The 27,781-nt window shown below is 36.1% G+C and overlaps 3 protein-coding genes across 3 annotated transcripts in view; 1 reads left to right on the forward strand and 2 right to left on the reverse strand.

Annotated features, from left to right (window-relative positions):
• LOC126695941 (receptor-like serine/threonine-protein kinase SD1-8) overlaps nucleotides 1-27,781 on the reverse strand; it is a 68,179-nt gene that overhangs the window by 17,926 nt on the left and 22,472 nt on the right. The window lies entirely within an intron of this gene.
• LOC126694796 (G-type lectin S-receptor-like serine/threonine-protein kinase At4g27290) lies at nucleotides 14,167-27,719 on the reverse strand. Its single transcript, XM_050391293.1, has 7 exons — nucleotides 25,956-27,719; nucleotides 25,696-25,809; nucleotides 23,974-24,131; nucleotides 23,671-23,881; nucleotides 14,928-15,165; nucleotides 14,700-14,850; nucleotides 14,167-14,623 (listed from the first exon to the last, which is right to left on the reverse strand). Exons 1-7 carry the CDS (start codon nucleotides 27,250-27,252, stop codon nucleotides 14,330-14,332), a joined length of 2,463 nt encoding a protein of 820 aa, XP_050247250.1. The 5' UTR covers nucleotides 27,253-27,719; the 3' UTR covers nucleotides 14,167-14,329.
• LOC126694793 (uncharacterized) lies at nucleotides 19,394-21,770 on the forward strand. Its single transcript, XM_050391291.1, has 2 exons — nucleotides 19,394-20,054; nucleotides 20,640-21,770. The coding sequence occupies exon 2, from the start codon at nucleotides 20,640-20,642 to the stop codon at nucleotides 21,714-21,716; it is 1,077 nt and encodes a 358-aa protein (XP_050247248.1). The 5' UTR covers nucleotides 19,394-20,054; the 3' UTR covers nucleotides 21,717-21,770.

Raw genomic sequence — 27,781 nt, forward strand, 5'->3', positions numbered from 1 at the left:
CACGTGTAAGTGAGCTTGATGGATTTATACGACATGGAGGCACGTGCGTGGCTTCGAAGCCGAGCTATCTTGGGCAAAGGCTGCGTCGTCGCGACATGTTCCACCGTCGGACACGTCTACATCCTCGTGAACCACGCCGTGGAGCTCTTGTTTAGAGAACAAAGTGGTTTTGGTTCAAGTAGCGGATTGTATCAACGACTTGTTGCGACGGAGTGGGAGGAGTTTGTGAGGTTTGAGAGAAGGGCTTGTGTTGGTGTATGATTTTGTTGGTGGAGAGTGGAGTAGAGGACTAGATATGCTTGAGGTTATATGACGCGCCGCTTGGATTTGAGGTTTGTGCTTAGAAAATTTGGGTTTCGAGTTTTGAGTTTGGGGGCCGAAAATCTGGGTTTGAATTTGGTGTTTAGGGGCCAAAAATTTGGATTTGATTTTTGTGTTTGATGTTTTGGTGGTATAGGGGTTTGAAATATGGCTTTAAATTTAAATTTTTGAATCTAGGTTTGAATTTAATTTTTTGGGTTTTAAATTTGCTAGGTTTGTGTTCTTGTTCAAATATTTAATGTGTTCATGTTTAATTTATCAATTTTATCTGGGTTTGTCAAGAATGTTGGCGTGAATTCTAATTTTGGGTTTCGGCTCTGAGGTTCGAATTTTCTGGGTTTTAAATTTTGTTTTCATGTTTAATTTCTTGTTCATGTTTAATTTGATGTGGATCTATAGTTTAATTTTCTGTTCTTATTTTCGGGGCAAGGTTGGATGATTTTCTTCATGTTCTTCAAAAAAATAAATAATTTAATTCTTTTCTTTTATTAAGGTTTAAAAAAAAATTATTTCATTATTTGATTTTTAATTTTTTGAGGTGGCATTTTTATTTATTATTTTAATGCAAAAAAAATATTATATTATTATTTTAATACTAATGTCAGCATTTAGTGTGCCAACGATGCACTCTGTTTGCCACGTAGACTATTTCCGTTTGTGAGATGATGGTAGGGACAAAAATGAGATCGCTTTTTTGATTTTAGGGACTAAAAACGGTGGAAATAAAAGTTAAGGATTAAAGTGGGAATCGCGTGAAAATATAAGAACGAAAATGTGGTTTTCGCCTAGTATGTAATATATTAGGAAAAAAAAAAAAGTATGTAATATAAGTGGTATCAATGCTAGATTTAAATAAAAATTATATTACACTAATCACAAGGAGTTGTGAAAAAATTATATTTCTAATTAATCTTATTATTTTTGTAAGTTCTAATTAACTCAATTGGTAAAATATTTTATTATCCTATAAGAGATTTGAAATTTGATTCTCATTTACGCTAATAACTAATTGATATCTTATGCTAAATGATAAAAAGTAATCATCATTGAGTGGATGTCATAAATTAAACTTATATAATATCTATAAAAGAATTTACTATTTTTTATAAACCATTGTTTGTATCGTTTTATGGGGGAAGGTGGTGTTGGTAATATTACCCATATCAAATTATTGCAAAAATGTCAAAAGAATAATATTGGGAATACAAAAAAAATTTCACAATCATATTCATCACTATTGATGTAGTAAATTGTGATTAAAATAAACTTACTTTCACATGGCTTTACTACTAACATTACTTTATTAGCACCAAATTATAATATGTTATTTCAATAATTGCAAAAAAAGTTTGAAAAAAGTTGTATTTTCGCAGAATTGTTGTTACAAATGTTTTTCCGGAGCTACTAATTGAAGTATTGAACATTAGTTAATCAAAATTTAATAATTCTAGAAAAAAGTAGGTGATTATAGTCCTAATGGTATGATGCGCTAATCTAAATCTGACCACTCCCACAAAATTACAACTTAAAAAATTGCAATGGATTTTCAATGACTATAATAACTTAACCCTTAGATTACGTTTAGATACTTGAATTTAGATTTGTATTTGAAAGTGATGGATTTGAAATGCCTTAATTCCAAATCTATAAATATTTAAGTATGTCATATGGATTTTTAAAATTCTACGGGTTTATAAGTTATTTCAAATCATAGGATTTTAAAGTTTAAAATCCTTGGTGGATTTGTCAAATACAAATTCTTGATCCTTTGTAAATTATTTAAATAAGGTATTTAGATTTTAATCACCCAAATTCTGCCATCCAAACACAACATTAGGGTTTAGTGGGCGTGGTTGACTCTTGCCTAGGGCATGGTTAACACAAAAATCAGATTGTAGATTCTAGCAATTTTGCGACTGTCATTCCTGCTCATTCTAGATTCTCAGGTGTAGCATAAATTTGTAATTGTTCACAAAGGGGTAAAATCAAAATTTAAAAATAATAAGAAATAGCAATGTTGTTGTTGTTGTTGTTGTTTTTTTTTTTTTTTTTTTTTTTTTTGAGAATGAATAGCAATGTTGTTTAAACCATCTGATGAACATGAAATTAAGTGATATAAAGAACATGCCGAATAGACCATCCAATCAAAAGATCAAATCACATGAAGATCAGCGGTTAATATGCATTCTAACATGTTAAGGAATAAACCATGCGATTATGTGTGGTTAATTTTGATTGTTTCTTAATTGATTAATCTATATATATATATATATATATATATATATATATAAAACCGAATCTTTTGCTGGCACCGCAATTTTCCACGTCAGCACAATATTTAAAAAATAAAAAATAAATAAAAATTATAACTCCTCAAAACCCTAGCAACCTTACCCCTCTCTCAAGTTAAGAAATATAAAGCCACGGTTTCTGCAAACACTCTCTCTCTCTCCAGACCTAGGAAGCCCTAAAGCATTCAAGATCTACAATGCACGGTATAGATTTTAGCTTATAAAGTTCAGCTTTTGTAAGGTTAGTTTTGTTTATATATTAATTAATACATAGTACTTTGTTCACCATTGAATACTCATATAATCAATTTCCAATTTAGTGTTCAAGAATTAAACCAAAATTCTAACTGCGCTATCATAAAATATTATTATTAGTATGAATTTTATGAAGTTGCGGTGTTCAAGAATTAAACCAAAATTCTTTTAAATTATCTATAATATTTTGTCCTCTGAAAATTTTATATCTTTGATTTTATTATATTGTGTTTCTTAAGCTATAGAGAGAGTTTCTTTGGTTTCTGCAAACTCTCTCTCTCTCCAGATGTAGGAAGCCCTAAACGCACGGTATAGCATTCAAGATCTACAACTCACGGTATAGATTTTAGCTTATAAAGTTTAGCTTTTGTAAGGTTAGTTTGTTTATATATTTAGTCCTTACGTTTAGGTTTAGGTTTAGGTTTTAAGAGATTTATATATTACTACTATGTGGCTAAATTTCCCGTGACATCAGTTTTATGTTTTTAACTAAATACATCAGGAAAGCAAGAGAAGGCACATAAATATTTAGTCCTTACGTTTAGGTTTAGGTTTAGGTTTAGGTTTTAAGAGATTTATATATTACTACTATGTGGCTGAATTTCCCGTGACATCAGTTTTATGTTTTTTTTTTTTTTTTTTAATTTGTTTTATGTAAGGTTAGTTTGTTTACTTCAGTTCTTTATCTCAAAGATAAGGCTTTTATTTCTACCGCAAGAACTATTTAGGTATGTATCCCTTGCAAGCACACATGAACTTAAATTGTCTTTTAATATATGCATGCTTTATTATTTTCTAATAGTTTTCCCGTGCATCGCACGGGTTAGCGACTAGTTAGGATTAATTTCATGTCAAATTCCCCATTGGTTTTGATGTCGGACAAAATCTGCATTTAATACTTTTAAGTCAAGTTGGGGTCTTATTATGGTAGGGTATCAATTAAGATCTATTTTAGAATATGTTTTATTGTCAGTCAAATTTTATGAAGCCTTTAAATAGGCAACAACCGGTAAATGAAATTGAAATTGAAATTCTATTTAATTAAAATTTCTGACTTTTGTCTCTTAACTTTTTTGTGGATTCTAGAAACTCTCCTTGTAGATTTAAGGAACTCTTGTGGATTCAAGGTTATTTTAAAAGTAAACGTGTTTTGCTTTTTTGTGACTTTCCACATGCATTAGTTGGTATCAGATCCCTATTCTTACCTTGGACTGATGACTAATAAACATGACGGTAGTAGTTCTAGTAATGGGAAAGGTTAAAGGACATGTTCTTAGGAGTTAGGAACATATTTCTTCAGATTCAACAATAAACCTTTTAAGGACTACGCGAACTACATCATGTAGACACTACCCTTCTTGCTAGGAAATCTTGCCACAGTAACACCAGTCAATCTAATCATAGATGCATCCCTAAATACAACAAAACTCAATGGAAAGATGCGTAAGTTGGATATTATTAATTGGATTCTTGATTTGCAAGAACATTTTAATTATTGAGAAATATGAGATGAAGAAAAATTCAGACTTGTGTCTAATAAATTGGATAATGATGTGACTGAATGATGGGATGACATACATATTAATATAAAGGCGTCAAGCTAACCATTAAATTCTTTATTGGCATTAAATGTAAAAGATGTTGGTTGATTTCCGGTTTTCTTGTGATTATTATGATATATTACATCATACGACTACTGATAATTAGACATGAAAATTCCTAAAAATATGATTATATTCCAAAAGTCATTATCAAACCACAAACTCAAGATTATCACCCAAGGAATTATTTAAATTGTACTCTAGTTTGTTAGGACATATGTGATTTAATGTTAGGAACATATGTCAAATTAGAATTGGCTAATTCTTTGACAAAACACACTTTACTTGTAATTGAGTAGATGCAGGATATGTTTAATGCTTCAAGGAACAAGGTTTCAAGAATAAGTATTAAATCCATGCAAGTCTGTCCAAGAAACAAGTGAAGAAGTGATGGATTTTAAATCTCGACAGCTTGCTCGACAGCTAGTATCTATCGAGGTTTAAAAACTGCTGAAGCCCGATGCTCGACAGCTATCTCAACAAATAAGCTATCTATCGAGGTTCATGAAAAACAGATTTTCAGCTCTGATTTTCATCAAATCTGTGTGTATATGTTTGGGCTTTCTTTACTCACGACCCTAAACATATATAAGGATTATTTTAAGGGCTGTCAAAGGTTGCGCGAGTGTGAAGCAAAGTTGTGTTCATGCAAATTGTGACCAGAGACAGAATTTGCCTTAGTTCATCTTTCTCTTGAAGAAGCTGCTGTGTTTGTACGCCATAGGGTTTTGTGACCAAGGAGTTTCATGATCTTCATCGTGTGATGAACTGAAGAACTTTGTAGTCAGCATTTTTCTTAAGTTGGTGAGTAAGCCGCGTATTGCGATCTGCGCATCGAATTGGTTAGTCACGTACTGGGAGTCGTGCATTGGCAAGGAGAGTTTGTCACTACAGAACAAATCCAATTAGGTATTGGGGTAAGGGTTCAACTGTAGGTTGGTATAAGGTATTGTGATTCATTTACTTGTAACCACTTGTTGTGATAATAGTGAATTCTTGGGAGTGGTGACCTTAAAATCATCCGGTGGGGTTTTTGCCGTATAAGTTTTCCCCAATCATGAACAAATCACCGTGTTAATTTGATTTCCGTTACATTTAGCTAATTGGTGATTTGTTTGTGCTATCACGCATTTTGCATGCTAATTGAATTAATTAATTAACTTGGCTAATTAATTTATTAATTCATCACAAGGGATCAATACATTCTTGGCTTATCAAGTGGTATCAGAGTAGACACACTCTAATTAGGTTTTAATATTTGCTGTGTGATCCATTGACCATTGTTTGTCATGGATAGAGGACAACATCTTATTATACCTCCTTTATTTGATGGCACTAACTATGCATACTGGAAAGTATGCATGAGAGCTTTCTTGTAGTTATTAGATGAAAAAGTGTGGCAAGCTGTGGAGATAGGCTAGACCAAGCCTACGGAAGCACCGACTGACTGGGATGATGCTAAGATCGAGGTGACAAACTTCAACAGTAGGGCATTCAATGTGTTATTTAGTGCAGTCATGAATGAGGAATTTAAGAAGATTTCCTCTATTGAAACTGCTAAGGAAGCATGAGCCATTCTGCAGACAACTTATGAAGGAACCAAGGCTGTTAAGGATTCAAAGTTTTAGAGGCTTACTACGAGCTTTGAAGAGATTAAGATGGAGGAGGATGAGTCATTCGATGAGTTCTATCCCAAACTCAAGGACATAGTGAACTCAACTTTTAAATTTGAAGAAACCATTCCCGAACCCAAGATTGTTAGAAAGGTGCTTAGATCTTTACCCGAGAGATTTCATGCCAAGATCACTGCAATTGAGGAATCGAAGGATATTGACAAAATTCCTTTGACAGAGCTGGTTGGCAATTTGCAAACCTATGAGTTGGGGTTGACAAAGATAGGGAAATTAAGCAAGAGTAAGAGCATGGCATTGAAAGCCAAGAGCAGTGACACTGATGAGTCTTCTGGCGATGAAAATTCTAAGATAAAATCCTATATCACCCAGCAATTCAAAAAGTTTATGAAGAATGCCAATGCTAAAGAATTTGATAAAGACTGCAAGCAGTCTAACTTGTCTCAGTTCATGAACCAGGACAAAGGAAAGAAGGATGCTAGGGATGACGATTAGTACACTATTCCCTTAGGACCAAAATGCATTGGATGTCAAGGCTTCAAACACATGAAACAAGAGTGCCCTACATATCTCAAGACCATTGGGAAAAGCAAGGCATTTGCTACTACCTTGAGCGACACTGAGCCTAAAGATAATTCCGACAATGAGGATGATGGAATCTTAAATGCCTTCACTGCCACTGTAAATCCTACTGAAGGGATTGTTGAAGATGTGGATGAAGAAGAGGAATTGGTAGAGTTTAAGTTTGAAAAGATGGATGAGCAGGATGATATCCACACAACCTATGCAAAGTTATACAAGGTCTTGAAAAAGCATGAGAAATTGTATAGGTTGGCCACCAAGAAGTTTACTGAAGTGGAGCTTGAATGAGAAGAAATTTCCACAAAGTTTGATGAAGCCAATTAGACCATTGGAGAATTGAGATTTGAGAATAATTTCTTGGCTGAGAAGACCAAGAAGTTTGAGGCAGATCTGTTCCAAGTCAGAGCTCAGTTGGAGAGGACTTCAAGTGCAAGGCTCGATAAGATGCTTAGTCTTTAGAAATCTACTTCCAATCGAACCGATTTAGGGTATGATTTCTCTTCTCCTAGTATTGCTACTTCTAGTACTACTATTTTTTATTCCTCCTGCTAATAATCTTGAAATCGAGGACAATGATGTTAAAAATGAATTAGCTAGTGAGAACATAGACAAGGGTAAATCTATCTTAGGAGCACCCCCTAAACTTGATAAGAGAGAGATTAAGAACCCTAGGACTAAGAAGGGAAATACTCAAAAACCTAAACAGAAAAAGCAGCATTTTTGTCATCATTGTGAAGCAACTGGACATACTCGACCTAATTGCTATAAGTGGTTAGCCACTCAATAGAGCAACAACATGATCTCGTCAGGAAACCAGAATCAGTTTCCATCCTCTTTTGCTCCTCTTGGAGATCTTCTCAAAACCCTCATGTTCCTTTCGAACTTGAATGTTTTCCATTCTTCCCCCTTATCGCCGGATCAAGGGTTTGCTAAACGGAAAGGTTCTTCCAAGGTATGAAAGGAAAAAGGCTCTAAGTGATTCTGTCGCTTTTTATCTCTCTCCCCTTCTTGTTTTTGTTTTTGCATTACTTGTGTGTTTTGCTTTCGTGTTTTGAGTCAGTCTAGTTTTATGCATTGCTTTGCTTAACATGTTTTGTTTGTTTGTTTTTTAGTTTTGCTTTATTTTGTTTCTCATATAAAAATAAAAAAAAAAATTGAAAAATCAGAAAAATATAAAAACAGTGTATATTTGTGTACATTGGTACTTGGGTACCTTGGATGGCCATTGAAACAAAGTTTTTCTAAACTTTGTATCATTTGTAGCTTAGATGAGCATCGCTATGCACAACTAAGCAGGTGAGCTTTGTGGCTCGTGTTTGTGATGAGTAAGGTTAAGTAATCTCTTGTGCTTATCACTCATATCACTCTTTTTGACGGGAAGGACTAGAAAATCCTAAGAGAAAGGTATAAATAACTATCTCACCACTGTTGCCTGCCAATCATGAAATGACATTTGTATGCTTTGGCATAGCAAAAGTGGAATGTCAAATGCTTAACATTATTGGGTATTTCTTTTCTATCTCTTATATGCCTATGCATGGTTTGCTTAAAAGAAAAATATGCAAAGAAAAATAAAAAGCAAAAAGAATCAAAATGCTTTATATATGATTGCAAGCGTGTATTCTAGGAGATGTGAGAGTTATAAGATGTACCTCGAAGGTGATAGTCCCCATCAAACAGTTATGATTGTGTGTGAATTAAAGTTATTTTCTCATATCTCAAATCGTCATAACATGTAGGCACTTATGCAATCTTGCAATGTTTTTCACACACAATAGGCAATATTCTTTGCTACCTTTGATACATGTGCAAGTACAATATGATTTGGCCATCACAAGGAATACATGTGTTAATGTATGCTTACTAAACTTTCTTAACTTGTTTTTGAAATATAAAATTTGTTAGACTTGTTTAGTGTACGTGTGCATGTGTGTGTTTTGGATCTATGTGCTTGACATTTTTTCTTGTTGAGAGGTGATTTTGAGAGCTTAAAATGTTGTTTGGATCTTTGGTTGTATATCATGCTTGATTGTACTCATATCTGTGTTTTTCTCTTCTTGAAAAACTGTTTTTAAGCAATCTCGACAGTTGCTGGACACCTCTCAACAACTAGACTATCTATCGAGCCCCTTCAGCTACTTTTTATTGCATTCTCAATAGCTCCTCGATAGCTGCTTGATCCATCAAGAAACTTTCTGGATGCTTGATAGATTCTCGATAGCTACTTGATCCATCGAGAAACTTTCTAGATGCTCGATAGATTCTCGATACATCGAGATCATCTAGCTGTGGACACCTCTTAACAGATCCTGGATAGCTCTTCGATAGTTTTTTCACACGTTTTAAATCTCGACACCTCTCGATCAGTCGAGATTTATGACTTATCTATATAAAGGTTTTGCGCGATTTTTCTTCATTTCTCCTTAATCTTTCTTGATTGTTTTCAGTCTTTTCACCTCCCAAACACTCTCTTCTCTCTCAAAACCTTCAACCCACGTGATTTTTGGCCTTTTCTTGTCTCAGATCACTTGGTATGATCTCTTTATCACTCATTCTTCATGCATTTAGAACTACGTTTTGGGTTATTTTGAAAACTTTTTGGGGTTTTTCAAAATTGATGAAGTTTTTGTGAAATTTTTGGGATGGGTTTTGTGTAAATGATTCCAAATGTTCATGCATTGAATCACATTTGCATTATAACAATGTTTCATGCATTTAGATGTGTGTTTACTTTGTTGCAATGATTGTGTGCTGGTAGGTTTGGATTGGGCTGAGCCCATGATGTATTTAAGTTTGCATGTCACATGTTCATGCATTTTTCATGCATACGTACCTTCAAAATTTTTATATTCTTATATATTGTCTTGTTGGTGTTTTTCTGATTGTCTCTTTCTCTCCCTGTCTCTCTTTCTTGTGTTAGTCTGCTCTATAGCACCCAAACACAAATCCACTTTGTCCTAAAATCCTCTTTGTTCTGGAGCATCCACTTCTTCTTCTGACCCTAAACCTTCTCTTGTATGGTTCCATGATGATAAAGCTTGAAAGGACTTTTTGGAGAACTTTTCTTGACGAGGCATTCATTCGGAACGCCAAGTCAACTTATCGGATTTTTCTGATACTGACCTACCCACTGCCATCTATAGTAGCGGTTGGGGGTCACTGTGTGACATCTTGGTCACTTGTCTCTCCGTGATCATATAGGAGTTTTACTCCAATATGCACGGATTTTGTACTTCTGTATCTCATTTCTTCTCTCGCGTTCGAGGTACACGTATAGTAGTTACTCCGGATATTGTATCCAAGGTACTACACATTCCTAGGGTAGCGCATCCTAACTACCCTTGCTACGATCGTTTGAGGACTGTGTCCAAAGACAAACTCTTGTCTCTCTTTTGTGAGACACCTTCATCTTGGGGAGATTGTCAAAACTCCCCTTGCTCGGGCTTTGCAAAAGATTCGAGATTCCTTAACATGGTGATGACATTCATTCTTCATCTGTTTTCTCATTATAACTCCATTACAGAGCCTCGTGCTCGATTTTTGTTATCCCTCTTAGAGGATATCTTTATCGACTTCCCAACTCACTTCATTCTATCCCTTATAGATGTCTATATGGATATGATGACCCATGATAAGCTCATTTTTCCTTCGACTATCACACGGATCCTTCGCCATTTTTCTATCTCCTTTCCCAAGTCTCCTCACTTCACGGTTATGAGTGCCATAGATGCTGCTACCGTCAGACGAAGCAAGGCACAACTTAGACCGAGGTGGCCCCGAACAAAGACCGCGACTCCTCTAACTTGTACCGTTCCATCCACCTCTGCTCCTTCATCTTCTGCGGGTGGAGTGACTCTTGAGGCCATCATGGCATAGCTTGTGTGCATGGATGCTTGCCTTGACACACTCAGTGATGAGTTATGTCAGGTGAACATCCATGTTGGTCATATCATACGACAACAAGCTGTCATGGGTGGTTTCATTGTTGCCTCTTCTCCATCTCCACCGGCTTCCGAGGATGAGAGTGATGATGGCTCCAGCAGTGATGATGCTAGCTCGCCCAGTGATGATGAGATGTCTACTTGATATATCTACCCTTTGTCACTTGTGAGAAAAAGGGGGAGGAGTTTTGATATGAGAGTAGTCATATACATAGGGGAAGGGTTAGCATAGGAGATTTTTTGTGATAGGGGGAGTGTTTATGAGGGATGTAGTGAAGACTTTTTGTATCTTTTCTTTTCTTTCTATTTTAGATACATTATTTTTGTACATCGGTCTTGTGTCCACTTAGTCATAGCAAACCTTGTACTTATGTTGATATATATATATATATATATATATATTGAGGTTGTTATTACTTTATTTCACCTATCTTTACATGTGTTGTTTCTTTTCTCTCTTTATGCACATGATTCTTATATATTGTATGCAATTTGTTATTTCTATTTCACACTAAGATGCCGTGATGAGTTTTGTTTAAAGTGTTTTAGAAATACAGGTTGTCAAAGTCTTCTTGCCATAAACTCTCTTCTTGAAAAGTTTTTCAAGAGTTTGTGTTAGGAAAAAATAAAGATTTTTACATAAAATACCAAAATTAAATAATTACAAAAATTAAACAGCAAATTCTATTCTACATCAGACCCCTTCATTTGAAAAAACTGGTCCTCAAGTTGATAGTTGAAATCTGAAATCTTCCACCTCCAAATAAACAAATACTTCGAATGCTTTAATAACTTGATTCGGTTCTAAAACTTGAATTCTTCATAAAGTGTAGCATAAAATTTCTTCTCATCTACCTTCAGTTTATTTGCAACATCAATCAACAAAGGGTTGATAATAAAATTAAAATTTTCTACTCCAAGAAAATCAACATATTGTGTGGTCATCTTCAACAAATTAACCAGAACCTAGGGATTGTGGGTAATGGACTCATCCTCATATTTAACCTTAATTGGATCTTCCACAATATTCTCAATAATTAGCATCTCTTGATTTCTGTTAATTGGATCTTCCACAATCAACTCAACCTTCTTTTCTTTGACCTCTTCATCAAATTTTTGAGAAGTAGTATCTTCAAGTTTCAATTCAACAACCTGTTGCAAGTCGTGATCTTTCCTTACCACTTCAAAATTTTCTTTAGAAATTGATTGTTTCTTCTCAACCCTCAAACCCTTTCCTTACGTGACACATGGATTTGCCTGTGATAATTTTGGTTTTGTGGTCGACTTTTCATGTTTTGAACATATTGCTTTTCATATGAATATACAGATTTATAATCAACACTTGTATAATCTAGTATATCATAATAGTCATTAGGAAACCATTAATCAATTAATACATTTTTCATTCTTTGTCAAGAGCAATTAGATGCTTACCTTGCCGCTTTTTATCAATTTGAATGTCTTCCCACCATTTCTCAGCTTCATCGTCCTATTTATTAGATGCAAGCTGTACTCTTTCTTCATCACAAATCTTCCAAAAATTAAAATACTCTTCAAAATCAAGAAGCCAATGAATAAAATCCAACTTACACATATCTCTGTCAAAGAGTGGAATTTTCTTGTAGTTAGGAGTGCGTCTTTGAATATATTGAACATTGTTGTTGTGAGATGATTTCCTAGAAGAAGAGTAGCAATCTTTTGCTCGATTTCGCCAATAATTTGCTGATTTTTTTCAAGAAATCGTTGATTCTCATCATGAGTCTCTTTAAAAACTCAAGGAACTCAACCCTAGTGAGGACAGTGTTGTTGACGTCGTTGTTGTGGTGGCCACTGTGTCATCGGTTAGCCATTAGACTAGGGTAAGACAAGGCACTAATACCACTTGATGTTGGGAAGCCTGAAGACAGTACACACAATGCTCTCTTGATGGAAGAGAAACTAAACTGTTAGTTTCTAGGTAGTAAACCTCGAATCCATGAGGGGTTCCTTGAATTCATAAGTTAATAGGTTTGGAATCCATCAGAGAAAGCAATAGACAAAAGTCTGAATTTTTATTGATAAGCAACTATGAAAAACGTATACAGACTTAGGGACCTATTTAAGGGTTCCATAAAACTTGACGGACAAGAAAATATATTCTAAAATAACTCCTAATTGATTCTTAACCATAATAGGAACCAAATTTGATCTAAAAAGTATTAAAGGCACCTACAAACAAGGAAATAAATGCCTCAAAACCTAAAATAACGAATTTTACATAAAAATACCAAAATTAAATAATTACAAAAATTAAACAGCAAATTCTGTCCTACATCAATAAGGATTCAATTCAACATTTAGTTTCACCATCAAGGCATTTGAAGGAGGATTTGAATGCAAGTATAAGAATCACAACTATTGAATATATATATGGGTTTAGTTCAAGGTACACCTGGTGTAACTCTAAGCAATGTTACACTACCTATAATGTTTTATTGGATTAATATTTCAAAAATCCCACCATTGAATTACATTTTTTCTATATTCTTTACCCACACACATATACACACACACACCAAGTTTGTTACCAATTGGATGCTATTTACTATTCAATTTAGAAAACCACCTTTTATGCACAATGTTAAATACAAAAGCTTGAAATTTAAAAATTTGATTGTTGACATAGTTAATGATCTCAAATTATCTTGAAAATTTGCAAGCAAGTAGATTTATAGAATACAAGTAGGATGAAAATTTTTGTAATTTTTCATTAAAAAAAAAAAAGTATCTAGGACTAGAATCATGTAAATATTTATTTTCTTTTGATCCAATGGTGTAATTCAATCCAATATCAATAAAGATTTATATTAATTCATGTTTTTTTTTTTTTTGGATAAATAAGTAGTAACTCCATACACATACACATACACACACAACACACCATTGAGGTTTTCCACGGCCAATAGGTTTAGGCTAAATTTAGTCAAAAAATGGAATCCTTATACTATGCCATCTTTAGATAGCTATATCTCATTCGTTTTAAATCAAATCAAGTCACTTTTGTGTTCATTTTGAAGGCCGAAATCTCTAGTTTCAAATGAAACAAATTTCAGTTAGAAATTTATTATCATGTAAAAGATATCGATTGGAAAATGATCATCAACTTCTCAAATTTGAGCATATTGAAACTTTGTTTTCTTTGAGGATCTTTCGACTGGGACTTAACCCTAATACAATTTTATTGACACAACCTAATTTTGACATATTTAGTCATTATTTTCCTAACATATCTTTGAACCCTAACTAATTTGATAATTTAATATCTTATAAAAAACATAAATAAATAATCAAACAAACAATTTTTAAAATTTTTTTTTTATTATTATCTTGCTTGCTTATGTGCTAACTTGTAGATTTTTGAATCCTTACAACATTTCTCTAAGCTTGGTCACCATTAGCTTTTAGCCAACCATTTTATGGGGGAGAATTTTTTGAATGAGAACTTGAAGTCTCATTAGAACTACTTTTTTCTTTGTTAAGAAACTAATTAAATAGATTGTAAGCATGCGTTAAACCTTTTTGTTATTGAATAAGCCATTTTAAGCCTTTAATATTCAAATAAGACTAATGTCACACACTTGGGGAATACAACTATGTTTAACTTCCAAAATGTAACAGAGAAATATCAATAATAGGATATATAATAATGCAATTAATATGACATTTGGCTATCGACCCTCTATCAGTGTAATAGTAATTTCATTGGTTGAAGATGATTGGTTCTTGCTTGATGAAGGTGATCTTTTTCCTACAAAGGAAGCAGGCTCTCTAGGTTCAAGTAATGAACTCTCACCATGCAACATCATAACTACTGATGACACGTTAGGTCGATCTTCAGGACGTTGTTGCAAACATAAGAAGCTGATGCGGAGGCAACGTACAATCTCCAATAGGATGCAAGAGTCATTTAAGCAAGTATCAATCAGTTCTAAAGGCTTTCCTTCTTTCCATAATTTCCATGCCTAAAACATTGTAAAATTTCATCATTTTCCGTTTCATTATATGTAAAATAGAGATTCAACTCTTTTGAGAACTCACATGTCCAACAAGGTTTAGACCATCGCTTGGATGGAAAAATCCTCGATTTCTCTTTCCACTTAATATCTCCAACAACAATATTCCAAAGCTAAATACATCAGATTTTACTGAAAATAGACCATCAATGGCATATTCAGGTGCCATATAACCACTGCAGAACATTATTAAGAATGAAACTCCTTGATTAGAAAAAAAAAAATGATAATAGGGCATGTTAAGGATACTTACTAAGTTCCAACCACTCTATTTGTATTTGCTTCAGTTTGATCTCCACCAAAGATTCTAGCCATGCCGAAATCTGAAATTTTTGGGTTCATTTTACTATCAAGTAAAACATTACCTGCTTTGAGATCTCTATGTATAATCCTCAATCTAGAATCTTCATGAAGATAGAGAAGCCCCTTTGCAATTCCACAGATAATGTTGAAGCGCATAGACCAACCTAAAACTTTAGCCCTGGTTTGATCTGACAAGTTTCTAATTTATGTTAATACTATGTTCAACTTGAACTATAAAAAAAAAAAAAAAGGAAAAAAGAAATGGAAAATTTTTTCCTCCAAATTGGGTTAGAAAAAATATCCCCCACATGTATTAAATTAAATAATTTAAATAAGTCATATGACTATTAAGTAGATTATGTGACTAAAAGTACACATGGGTTGTTTTTAAAGTTGCACATAGTGAGTTGAAGGAAAATTTTCTCTAAATTGGTTCGGAGAAACTTTTTGCATAAAACAATTGTAAGGTTGAATTTATTCAACCATCTAATTGGCTTTATTCCGTGCCAAATTTGCTTGTAATTCAGCATTTAGTAACCCTGTATGTAGGTGGGTTTGTTGTAAGGGTAGTGAGTGAGATAGTGTGAAGATTGCTCAAGAGTGTGCAAGAAAACAGAGTGTCGCGGCTGGGACTCGCGACTGGTCTCGCGGCTTCAACCCGCCAGAAGATGCACACGTGCCAAGCATGCTGGAAGATGAACAGTCATGCTAGCTGGAGCACTACAGGACAAAACAGGACAACTGGCCATACGGTTAACTCGCGACTGGAACTCGCGACTTAGTCAAGCCGCGAGGTCAAGCCGCGAGCCACCCCTGTTTTGGAAAAACCTGACGTTTCGCATTCCACTCCTCTCCAGTATAAATACCCTTTTAACCCACGATTGAAAGAGAGCTTCCAGAGAGAATTTTGAGAGAGAAACCCTAAAGAAAAACCAGATTGTTTCACCCACAATCTCTACCTTAGAGTCTCATCAAAATCCCTCACTCTCTTCCTCTCCATTGTCAAATCCTTGAGAGGCCATTATACCAAACCTGGTTCTCACCATTATCATCTCTGTGAGACAGACGTTTGGAGTTCTGGGAAGCAGTTAGGAAGGAGCCAATATTCATTGGTTGATGCTACGGTGTAGTAGCGGAATCCGGAAAGCTAGAGAAGAAAAAGGTTCGGCGCAACCTCGTTGGAGCAAGAAGCTTGGAGGGCTTAGGTGCATTGGGTAGATTAGGCTTGGAGGGTCTATTGCTGTCCTTGTATCCCAACTGTATTTTCTAGTGGATTGATTACCGCTTGGAGGGCGGCGGAGAGGTTTTTCGCCGAGGTCTTCGGTTTCCTCTTCGATAACATATCTGGTGTTATCGCTGTGTTTGCATCTTCCTTCCTCTCTATCTCTGCCTTTACATTATCTGCTGTGGTTTATTTTGTTGTGGCTTAGATAGTTGTTTAATCAATTCCTTGTTATAGCATATGTTAAGTTTCCGCACACTAGTTGTTTAACATATTGCTTGTGTTGATTAAATTGGTTTTTGGGGGTCTAAACGTTCAAAAGTGTTTTTGTACACGTTTTTGAACTTTCAATTGGTATCAGAGCGGGTACACATCTGTTTGGTTTTATTACCATTGTGTGATCCTTGACTCCCTTTCTTTTTGAGATGGATAGGTCTCAATCCCTTAATGCACCTCCATATTTTGATGGAAGTAACTATGCATTTTGGAAGGTTCGTATGAGAGCCTTTTTATGCTCTATTGATGAATCCGTGTGGGATGCTGTTGAGATAGGTTGGACCAAACCTGAAGCAGCCAAATCCACATGGGATAAGGCAGCACTTACTGCATCTAATGCTAACAGTAAAGCACTAAATGCTATTTTCTGTGGTGTGTCTCCAGATGAATTTCACAGGATTTCTCACATTATTATTGCCAAAGATGCATGGGAGATTCTGGAAACAACTTATGAAGGCACGAAGAAGGTGAAAGATACCAAGTTACAAATGCTGACCACTCGGTTTGAGGAGCTCAAGATGAGTGAGGATGAGTCTTTCGACTCGTTCTATGGGAAGTTAAATGAAGTAGTTGTCAGCAAGTTTAACTTGGGGGAGAAGATGGAGGATTCCAAGATTGTAAGGAAGATCCTTCGATCATTGCCGGAAAGCTTCCGTGCCAAAGTAACAGCCATTGAAGAGAGCAAGGATCTTGACGACATCAAGGTTCAAGAGCTGGTTGGTTCTCTACAAACCTATGAAATGTCGCTGCCAAATCAACGGAAGGGTAAATCCATTGCTCTAAAGACTGTTAATGAAAAGGTGGAAGATCAAGGCTCTTCGGGAGAAGATATGGTGGACAAGGATGTAGCCTATCTTGTTAAAAATTTCAAGAAGTTTTTGAAATTCAAAAACAATGGAAAATTTGATGATAAGAGAAATTTCCAAAATTCTGGAAGGGAGAAGAGGGATTTCAAGAGGAAAGATGGAAAAGAATCCCAATCCACACAAGGTGTTACTTGTTTTGAATGCAACGGGCATGGACACTTCAAGAGGGAATGCCCTAATTATTTGAAATCAAAAGGCAAGGTGTATGCCACGACCTTGAGTGATTCAGACTCATCCGACTCAGAATCTGAAGAGAGCTGTGATGGAGAAGGGAACTATTCAGCTTTCATGACTATTGCTCATGTTGAGTCTTCGGATGAATTAAATTTGCTTGTTCAAGAACTTGGAGAACATAGTGAGGATGACTCACTAGGAATTGTTGAAGAATCGGAAGCTGAAGAAGAAGAAAGCACAGCTACTCTTCAAGAAAATTACAACTCACTTTTGGAGAAATCTGGTGAATACACAAGGGTGGCCAAGGCTGCTGTAAGAAAGATGAAGAAGGCTGAGGAGGACTACAAAAGTCTCCTAATCCGATATAGGGAGGCCAAATGCGAGATTGAAACTTTGAATGGTGAGCTCTCCGAAGCTTACACTAAAGTTAGATTTCTTGAAAGTGAGGTTGTTCAAGCAAATGCAAAAATAGAGAGGGTCACCACCAAGAAGCTTGATGATGTTATATCATCTCAAAAGAGCTTCTCAGACAAATCCGGACTGGGATATACCGGAGGAAGTAGCTCAACTGGAAATATCACCAAAGAAGTGAAGTTTGTGAAGTCCAAAGATCCAGTTGTAGCTGACTCTACGAGTGTGAACCTCGAGGTGGAGAAAAAGAAGAATGTGGTGGACCAACGGATGCTGAATCATCGGAATCAGTCTATGGGCAGGTCCGAGTCTCGTGCCAAGTCACGTCCACGACCACAAAGAGGTCCTAGAGGAACGTATGTGTGCCATTTCTGTGGACTTCAAGGGCACACTCGACCAAATTGCCAAAAGCTGAGGGCAATGAACAGTGCTACTCCTCAAAGGTCAGGAGGACCAAGAGTTGATAGGAGAACTTGGGCAGGGGATCAACCTAGAGAGCAAAACGGAGATCCCGGAATGATGAACGTGATGAAGATGATTGGTGCATTCACCAACTGCTTGGAAAGCTTCTCACGAAGGTTTGAAAGCCCTAACTCCCGTACCCAATCCTTTAAGGAAATCACCCCAAACGCAAGTGACGTGTGGGTGAAAAGGGGTACTCATGCATAAGCATTACAACATGTCCATGCATTAATACTTCCTATGCTTTGTGAATATGTTTGTTTGGTATGCTTGTTGTGTTTGTTTTTGGTTGTTTGTTTGTGGATATTTCTTAATTGTGTTAAATGTGTTTTATCAATCTTTTTGTTTCTTAAGTCAAAAATCCAAAAAATTACATAAACATTTGAAAATCAAAAGGGCTTGATTGACTTTGTTGAGTTTTTTGTCTTAAAACTCGTTTTGCCGTGTACCTTTGTGCTAATGGCTTTGTGCATTTTCGAACATTACTTGTTTTCATGCACTCATATCACTTTGGGAAAAATCTTGAAATCTATGTGATTGTTGTAAATAGATCTTCAAACTTGTCATGAATGATTAGTGAATGGTTATGTTGATCTTGAAACTTGCATAGACTTGTGTCTATATCTCTTCCCACTTTTTATTCTTTTTGCTAAAAAGAGCTCACTAAATGTAAATCTCCAAATAAAAAGAGATATTGAGCTGCAAAAGCCTGTCGCACATTCTAGTATTTGACTAGGAAAAAGGGTAAGCGACTTTATATTAAAAGTGAAATTTCTTTCAAAAAGGGCCAAAGGCCTATTCTTCAAAGAAAAATGTTATATATCCCTCTCACAATGAGAGATGATTGCCTCAAAAGATCAAATGTTATGGCTGAAAGTGGAGTCAAATGAAAGGCTCCAAGTTATGTTATCAAGTTGTGTGGGAAGTCATATATTCATATTTCTATAATTGAGATTGGTCACATGATCTAGTGCTAATTGTGTATGCCTTGGTTGAATTGATCATTGAAGCTTCACATTAGACAAAGGACTATTTCATTGTTGATATCCACACACAACACACAAGTTTATGTTTGATAAATGCCATATTCATTTGTGTGATTGTACTTGATAAAATGTGTTTTCACATACTCAATCTTTGTTAATTCAAGCACAAAAAGATTTTTGAGTGTTTTAGGTGTTTTTGGAAAGTGTTTTGCTGAAAAAATCTGAAAAATTTCAAAAATACAGTTTTGCCCTGTTTTGGCGGCTCAGTCGCGGGTGTGTCAAGTCGCGAGCCTCAGTCGCATCTTCGCTGGTCAATTTTGGCGACTTGTTCGCGAGTGGAAGGTCCAGTCGCGAGATTCACTCAGAGATTTTCGCGGCTCAGCTCGCGACTCACTCGCGGGTAGACCTTCCAGTCGCGAAAAACACTTAGACAAATTTTTCAAAATTTTCCTCTTGAGTGCTTTGGCGGCTTGATCTGGCGACTGTGTGGCGACTTGAACCAGTCGCGAAAATCGCGTGTTTTGCAGAAACAGGAGCAGTTTTTAAACTTTTTCAGTTTTTCCCTCGAATTTTTGTAACTGTTCATCTTCTCTCTAAACACTCTCCCTCCCAAACACTCCGTGCTCCCTTTTCCAATCTCTTGTGTTGCATCCTTACAGCCCAAAATCGTCGAGTTCCAGGTATGGGTTTTCTGATTTTCACTCTTTTCTACTTGATTTTGTGCTTTTACCCTTGATTTTTCGCATTTGATTGTGTTTTTGAAATGGGTTTGTGATTCGGTCTCTGCTCTTTGTTCTTGCTTAGCTTGTGGATTCTGTTGTTATAGGTTGTGTTAATGATAGTCATTGTCCTATTGCTCTTGTGCTTAGCTAAGTATTCCTTTCATATTCAATCTGAACTTTGAGCTGTTGAGATGTTACTATTGGTTCTGTTGAGGTTGTGAGTTTTCCTTTGCAAGATGTGCATGTCTTTGTTTGATAATCTGTGGGAAGACTTTGTTAGGTTCTATATATTATTTGTTTGTCATATCATTTTTTTTCTGCCTCAATGTCCTTCATCTGCCTTCAGGATGGCTTCACCATGTTGTTCATGTGTTTCCTATCCTAGGATTAGTTTATCTATATGGTTGAACTAAATTGCTTGCTGGTTAAATGTTTGAAGTTCACATTGTTTGATTGATATCTTTCTCTGTTAAATACATGGTACTAACTGGTTGTGCACATATATTGTTATATGTTGTTGTGGCCTTTTCTGATTGTTCACAGATGGCCCCTTCACCCCAGAAGAAGAAATCTACTGCGAAGAAAGCTGACAAAAGACTTAAGATGGATCCTAGATTGTTTAGGTCAGTTCATCATTTTGAGAGATACAAGGATAACTTCTTGAATGCAGGAATCATTCAAGAGAGATTTGTGGATTTGGATGATTTAAGGCAAACTTTTATTCCCAGTTGTTTTGAAGGAAGAGGATGGGACAAACTTTTAAGTGATTTTCCTTTGGTGTGTGAACCTCTGATTAGAGAATTTTATTCAAATGCTGTGATAAAGGAGAATGAGTTAAATTGCTGGGTTCGAGGGAAAGAATTCATCTTGGATGCACATGTCATAGATGATGTACTAGGGCTTGAGGGTTTGGATGATGAGGAGTTTGTCAATTTCAAGGATAGGAGTGTCTCTATTGAAACAGTTCAACAGAGAATAGGTGGGCAGAGAGAAGGGAAGTGTTTGAATACCACTGCCTTTCCAGTGGACATGAGGGTTCTAACCATAATCATGATGTTTAACCTTTATCCTATTAGGAAGTTGACCACAATCAATTGTGCTAGAGCAATTTTTCTGATGGATCTCAAAGAGAAGAACTTCATAGATATAAGTTCCCACATCTTTGACATCATTGTGGATGAGACAAGAACAACATCTAGACCAAAACTGATCTTTCCTAGTCTCCTAATGAGGATTTTTCGAAGGAAGGGTGTTCAAATTCCTCAAGACATCAGTCACATGTCTACACCCTCTGCAATCAACAAACTTACCTGCAAAAGGATCAGTGTTAGGCTTCCAGGAGAAGAAGATGAAGGTGATGAAGGAGAGGAAGTCCCAATGGAGACTGATGCAGAGACAGCAGGGCATGCATCCACCTCAACACCAAGGAGGAGTGGCAAGAGGTCCAGAGCTTCAACTTCTGCAGATGCACCTCCAGATGCTTTCCAGATCATTCTGGAAAGGCTTGATGGGATCAGGGCAGTCCAGACTGAGCATTCTGACAGAATGAGAGCCATGCAAGACCAGATTGATGTCTTGGCTGCTACACTTGACAGCTTCACAACTCAGCATGACCAGTGACCCTTTGGCCATTCCATGTCAAAAAGGGGGAGAGAGTTCATTGATAATTGATGCAGAAAAGCAGCTCTTGAGGGGGAGTAATTAGTGTTTTTATATTTTTTTTGTTTTTAATACACTGGGTTTTGGTGTATAAACTGTTTCTAACTCTTTTCATATATTCTTGGATAAAACTTTTATATATGTTTGATGATGTTATTCAGGTATTTGTTGGTTTGTACCCATATGCTTTTGTAAGCTTTGAGGGTTTATGTTTTATGCATAGTTTGTAGGCCTTGTGGTATGTACCATGCTTAAGTGCAGCCTTTATGCTATGTGAAATCAGTATTTTAAATCCAAATGTTCTGCATTGTGGTTTATGTACTGTCACTCTTGTGCCCTTGTAGGATTGTTCCTAGATGCATATGCCTTGTGTGCTATGCATTGGTTGAGTGTTGTACATACAAGTGTCTTGCCTTGTGCTTGTTAACTTGTATGTCCTTGTGTTCATTCCAAGTGTGAATGAACACTGTGATCACTACCTTGTGGTGTTCACCTGGTTGATCAAGCCATGGTTTGTTTATTAACTCCATCTTATGCTTGATCTCATATTGCCTGTTTCATATGCATTTATAATTTTCTGCTTACAATGATCATGGTGTATTGTTGTGTTTCAGGAGTTTATGTTCATATGATTCAAGTGCTTCACAGCTTCTAGAATTAGGTGTGAGTGAGTTTTGATCAACTGTTCCCAACTCACATGTTAAGTCTAGAGTCTGTTTTAGGGTTTTGTCACGGAATAGCCAAAGGGGGAGATTGTAAGGTTGAATTTATTCAACCATCTAATTGGCTTTATTCCGTGCCAAATTTGCTTGTAATTCAGCATTTAGTAACCCTGTATGTAGGTGGGTTTGTTGTAAGGGTAGTGAGTGAGATAGTGTGAAGATTGCTCAAGAGTGTGCAAGAAAACAGAGTGTCGCGGCTGGGACTCGCGACTGGTCTCGCGGCTTCAACCCGCCAGAAGATGCACACGTGCCAAGCATGCTGGAAGATGAACAGTCATGCTAGCTGGAGCACTACAGGACAAAACAGGACAACTGGCCATACGGTTAACTCGCGACTGGAACTCGCGACTTAGTCAAGCCGCGAGGTCAAGCCGCGAGCCACCCCTGTTTTGGAAAAACCTGACGTTTCGCATTCCACTCCTCTCCAGTATAAATACCCTTTTAACCCACGATTGAAAGAGAGCTTCCAGAGAGAATTTTGAGAGAGAAACCCTAAAGAAAAACCAGATTGTTTCACCCACAATCTCTACCTTAGAGTCTCATCAAAATCCCTCACTCTCTTCCTCTCCATTGTCAAATCCTTGAGAGGCCATTATACCAAACCTGGTTCTCACCATTATCATCTCTGTGAGACAGACGTTTGGAGTTCTGGGAAGCAGTTAGGAAGGAGCCAATATTCATTGGTTGATGCTACGGTGTAGTAGCGGAATCCGGAAAGCTAGAGAAGAAAAAGGTTCGGCGCAACCTCGTTGGAGCAAGAAGCTTGGAGGGCTTAGGTGCATTGGGTAGATTAGGCTTGGAGGGTCTATTGCTGTCCTTGTATCCCAACTGTATTTTCTAGTGGATTGATTACCGCTTGGAGGGCGGCGGAGAGGTTTTTCGCCGAGGTCTTCGGTTTCCTCTTCGATAACATATCTGGTGTTATCGCTGTGTTTGCATCTTCCTTCCTCTCTATCTCTGCCTTTACATTATCTGCTGTGGTTTATTTTGTTGTGGCTTAGATAGTTGTTTAATCAATTCCTTGTTATAGCATATGTTAAGTTTCCGCACACTAGTTGTTTAACATATTGCTTGTGTTGATTAAATTGGTTTTTGGGGGTCTAAACGTTCAAAAGTGTTTTTGTACACGTTTTTGAACTTTCAACAATTCATGAAGTTTGGAAAAAATTATTAAGTTTTTGAGAAGTTTGTACCAAAAATGAAGGAGTCTAAGCTTCCATTGGGCATGTATTCATAGATTAGCATTTTTTCCTCCCCTTCAATGCAATAGCCCAAAAGTCTAACAAGATTACGATGTTGCAATTTGGCAATCAGCATAACTTCATTCTTAAACTCATTTAATCCTTGTGTAGAACTTCGTGAAAGCCTTTTCACAGCAATCTCTTGTCCATCTATTAGTGTACCCTGAAAATTCACATTTGTAAGTAGATTTTATTGATAATGAATATGATGTGAACTTCTTTTTCTATGGACTTTATAATTATTGGTAGATTTACCTTGTATACAATTCCAAAACCCCCTTCACCGAGCTTGTTATTATTTGAAAAGTTGTCAGTGGCAATGGCTATGGTAGTTAGGTTAAAGAACGAGACCTCTAAGTCTTCACTTTGGCCTTCAGTGTTCTGGTCTATCATCACATTGTTTTCCATTTTTTCTAATAAGAACAAGATAGGCTTCACATTATACAAAGGAAACTAGAATATGACAACTATTTAATTTCGTTTAGACCCATCAATTAAATCAATTATATGATCCAAAATGTCAATATTAATTGCAAAAAAACAGCAAGTCATCAATTCTTATTGCAAAATAATAAAAGAGATAAAAGCATGAGAAAGGATAACTTTTCCTTACTAAGGTTAACCTATCCTAACTAAGGAATCCACTATAAAAGGACTTTTATAATCTTGATCAAAACCTTTGTATCTAGACTTTACGGTTCCGAAAGATAACTCAATGTTGTGACCACAATAGGTTTAGAACTTTGAACTTCTTCTATGGATTCCTTCACGAATGATAAGTTTGAGTAAAAAAACTAGAAACTCTGGCTCATTCTAAGGTGCCTCCTTGAATATATGATTTAAAATGAACTTTGTTGAAGAGAGGCTATGCAGTTTCAAACTTTGGATCACAAATTTCTTATTGCACTAGAATGATTTTCTCATGAAAGCTCATGGGATGACAGAAATAGGTTTTCTCTCACTATAAAAACTAGGGCTATAGCAGTGTTTTTAAACCATGGCTACGACCCCAAAAAAAGCTGGTAGAGATCTCTAAAAAGATTTAAATTTTGACTTCTCTAACCACACTGGAAATCATGGATAAGTTTATTTTAGTAGGTGTTTACATGTAGGGTTAGAATTCTAAGCAGAACAAGATTTCAATTTTGTTTATAGAATTCTCACTCAAGTGAACTTTGAGCTAGAGTTAGGTGGGGCCTTATTTTTGTGGGCTTTAATGAGCTGCTGAGCGCACATGTATTTACTTGCTTGAGAGAGTTCATAAATTAACCCTTTTTTTATATCAAATAAAATATATATAAAAATTTACTAACGCCCATATTCATCTTAGGATAAAATACTATTTTAATCCCTAAATTTTATTAAAAATTTGTTTATCCCTAAATTTAAAAAAATTCATTTTTCATCCCTAAACTATTAAAAAGTTTATCTTTCATCCTCAAATTATTGAAAATATTTCACTTTTGGTCTTTAAACTTGAAAAAAGTTTTTTTTTTTTTTTTTTCATCCTTAAACTATTGTAAAAGGTTCTTTTTTTCTTTCTTATTTTTGTATATAAACCATTTTAAAAAACTCTTTAGAAAGTTTAAAGATAAAAAAAAAAAAAAAAAAGAAGAACTTTTTAACGTTTAGGAACGAAAAACAAATTTTTGATAATATTTAAGGATCAAAATAGTATTTTATCATTCTTCACATTTATCCTTTGAATTTCTCTTTTAAACACATTTGCTATAAGTACTACAAGTGATTCAAATTCGCTCACAACCGTGGTCTATTGACATTATTGGACTTTTGTAATTCTTTCAAGAAGCTTATGCAAATTTTCTTCCGTAGCATGATTTTTTATTAAGACTAAATGGCTATACATCACAGTTTTCTTGTACATCATCTTAGTAGCTGCTCTGTACTATTTTAGAAGTTAAATCTAACAATTTGCAATATTTTTTTTCCATAGTGGGTAAGCGGAAGTAAGATTACCTCTTAAGTTTCTCCTTTTGCAAATGCAGTAGGGAATCAAGAGCACCCCCAAAACTACGGCAATGGCAACCACAACTACTATTATCACCTTCATCTTTTGCTTGTCTTTCACTTCTTCATGGTTGATTTCACAATAGAAAAGCAAAAAAAGTTTAGGTGCAGCAGAATTTAATGCAATAAAACAAATGGAAACAAAGATCTTAGTTTGGATTGCACATCAAAATACGAATAAAAGAGCATCGAAGAATATAGGCCCATACCTTTCTCTGAAGCAGGCATTCGAATATATACATCCTGGCGCAGACTGTTAGCATCCTGCCCGGTAAGTGCAATCTGTCTAATATCAATTAGATCCCCAAACCACATGGCGCAGCCACTTCCTCCATCTCTAATATCTGTGTTTGAATAAGCCATACAGGTACAGTTGTTCATACATTTCACTCTGCATTCCTCAAGATTCATACTCAGGTTTACCGAAGAATATGTGGTATCTGGCAATTTGTACCCAAAAAACTTGTCAAACCCAATTTTATCTTTATCCTGGCAGCTCAATTGGGTACTGCGTATACATCCCTTAGACCACTTGTCTGGGTTCCATGTATCTGGTGACTTAGGCTTGAATCCTTTTACACATTGACAGACAGGTGACTCACCAATGATACAATTTCCATAAGCCCCACACAAATTGTAATTGTCACAGTTGTCTTTTGGTAAATACAAGTACTGCTTCCATTTTCTATCGACCCATATGTAGCGCTCATACTGAGTTTGGTTCATAACTGCTCTTGAGATTAAAGATGTGTTAATCATGTGGAACGTGAAGTATACCTCGTCCTTGTTGGACACAAAACTGTAGTCGTAAACTGGGGTGGCCCTTAACTCCGGTACACCACTGAAAACACGGCCATTCCATGGGCCAGTCCGGAAGAACTTATCGGAGCCTTTCTTCATGACTATCTCAGGGTAATCATGAAGTTCAATCCCCCAACTCAGTTCTCCTGGAGATGGATCTTCTGGACTCTTCCACGCAGTCAGGCGCCTTTCCAGACTAGTCCTTAAGTCCCATCCAACCTTCATCCCTGGTAGCCAAGTATCAGAAGGATAGTCAAAGCTCTGCCACAAATAATTTTCTGGGTTTTCTTCATTCTCTTCTCTTAATACTAGATTTCCTGAATCTAAAAGCTGTACTATTGGATTCCTGGCCTCTTTTGTTGAATTGGCCGACCAAGCAACAGTCGAATTCTGGTTGAGAAGAACAAGTTTACCATAGTTGTTTACCATCAACACGCCAGAGGAGCCGTTGATTGGATTACGCCTGTTTGCTACCCAAACAACCGTTCTAATTGGGATGTTGTGATACCAAATTCCCAAGTAACGGTTATTGGGATTACCTGGACTGAAGAACCCCAGGACAAAGCCTCCATCTTTAGAGACCAAGGTTGTGCCCTTACTGTCACTGAGGGATTGGGATTGAGTAATACTGTCAGCAGTATCGGAGGATACAAAGGAGAAAAGAAGCAAATTGGAACTCAAAAACACAAAAGCAAAGATGTCCATTGCTTTCTGTTCTTTGAACTCTTATCCAACATGTTAGTTAGACCCATTATGGTGAGCAAAGACTAACATAGAATTGAAGGTCATACATTGACCCGAGTAATTTTGGATGTTCGTCTTGGTCCCAACTATTTATGGTCTAGGATATGAATCATGTGACTGGTCGATCGACTAAGGGATACGGAAAGGTGAGAGCACTAGGACTTGCAATTATAGAGCAGGATTCACGAATATTCTTTGATCGAAACGAATCAGGAAATGTGCCTTGTCACACATTCAAATAGGAGCCAGATTTGTCTTTTCTATTTTTGCTTCCGTATTTATGGGAGCTGGGCTAGTAGGAAATAGGTGTGAAGTTTGATCCAGGCTTATAGAAAACTGAGAAACTTGAGATGAAAAAAGAAATGTACAGTGTGCGAAAAATCTGTAGTTTATTGAGCAGAAAATTTCTTTCTAGTTTTTCTCACAAATTATGGTAACTAAGCTAGAGATGAATATAAACTAAACTAAGGCGCCAATATTTTCAAGCACG

This window comes from Quercus robur, chromosome 8, assembly GCF_932294415.1.
Source record: "Quercus robur chromosome 8, dhQueRobu3.1, whole genome shotgun sequence".
Taxonomy (NCBI): Eukaryota; Viridiplantae; Streptophyta; class Magnoliopsida; order Fagales; family Fagaceae; genus Quercus; species Quercus robur.

Excerpts from the sequence above, each read along its gene's own strand:
- LOC126694796 (XM_050391293.1), bottom strand. The coding sequence starts at position 27,252 with ATGGACATCTTTGCTTTTGTGTTTTTGAGTTCCAATTTGCTTCTTTTC. Across the intron at positions 24,132-25,695 it reads CAAAAGGAGAAACTTAAGAG|AAAAAATGGAAAACAATGTG; the intron begins GTAATCTTACTT and ends TGTTCTTATTAG. Across the intron at positions 23,882-23,973 it reads GTTTTGGAATTGTATACAAG|GGTACACTAATAGATGGACA; the intron begins GTAAATCTACCA and ends GTGAATTTTCAG.
- LOC126694793 (XM_050391291.1), top strand. The coding sequence starts at position 20,640 with ATGGCCCCTTCACCCCAGAAGAAGAAATCTACTGCGAAGAAAGCTGAC.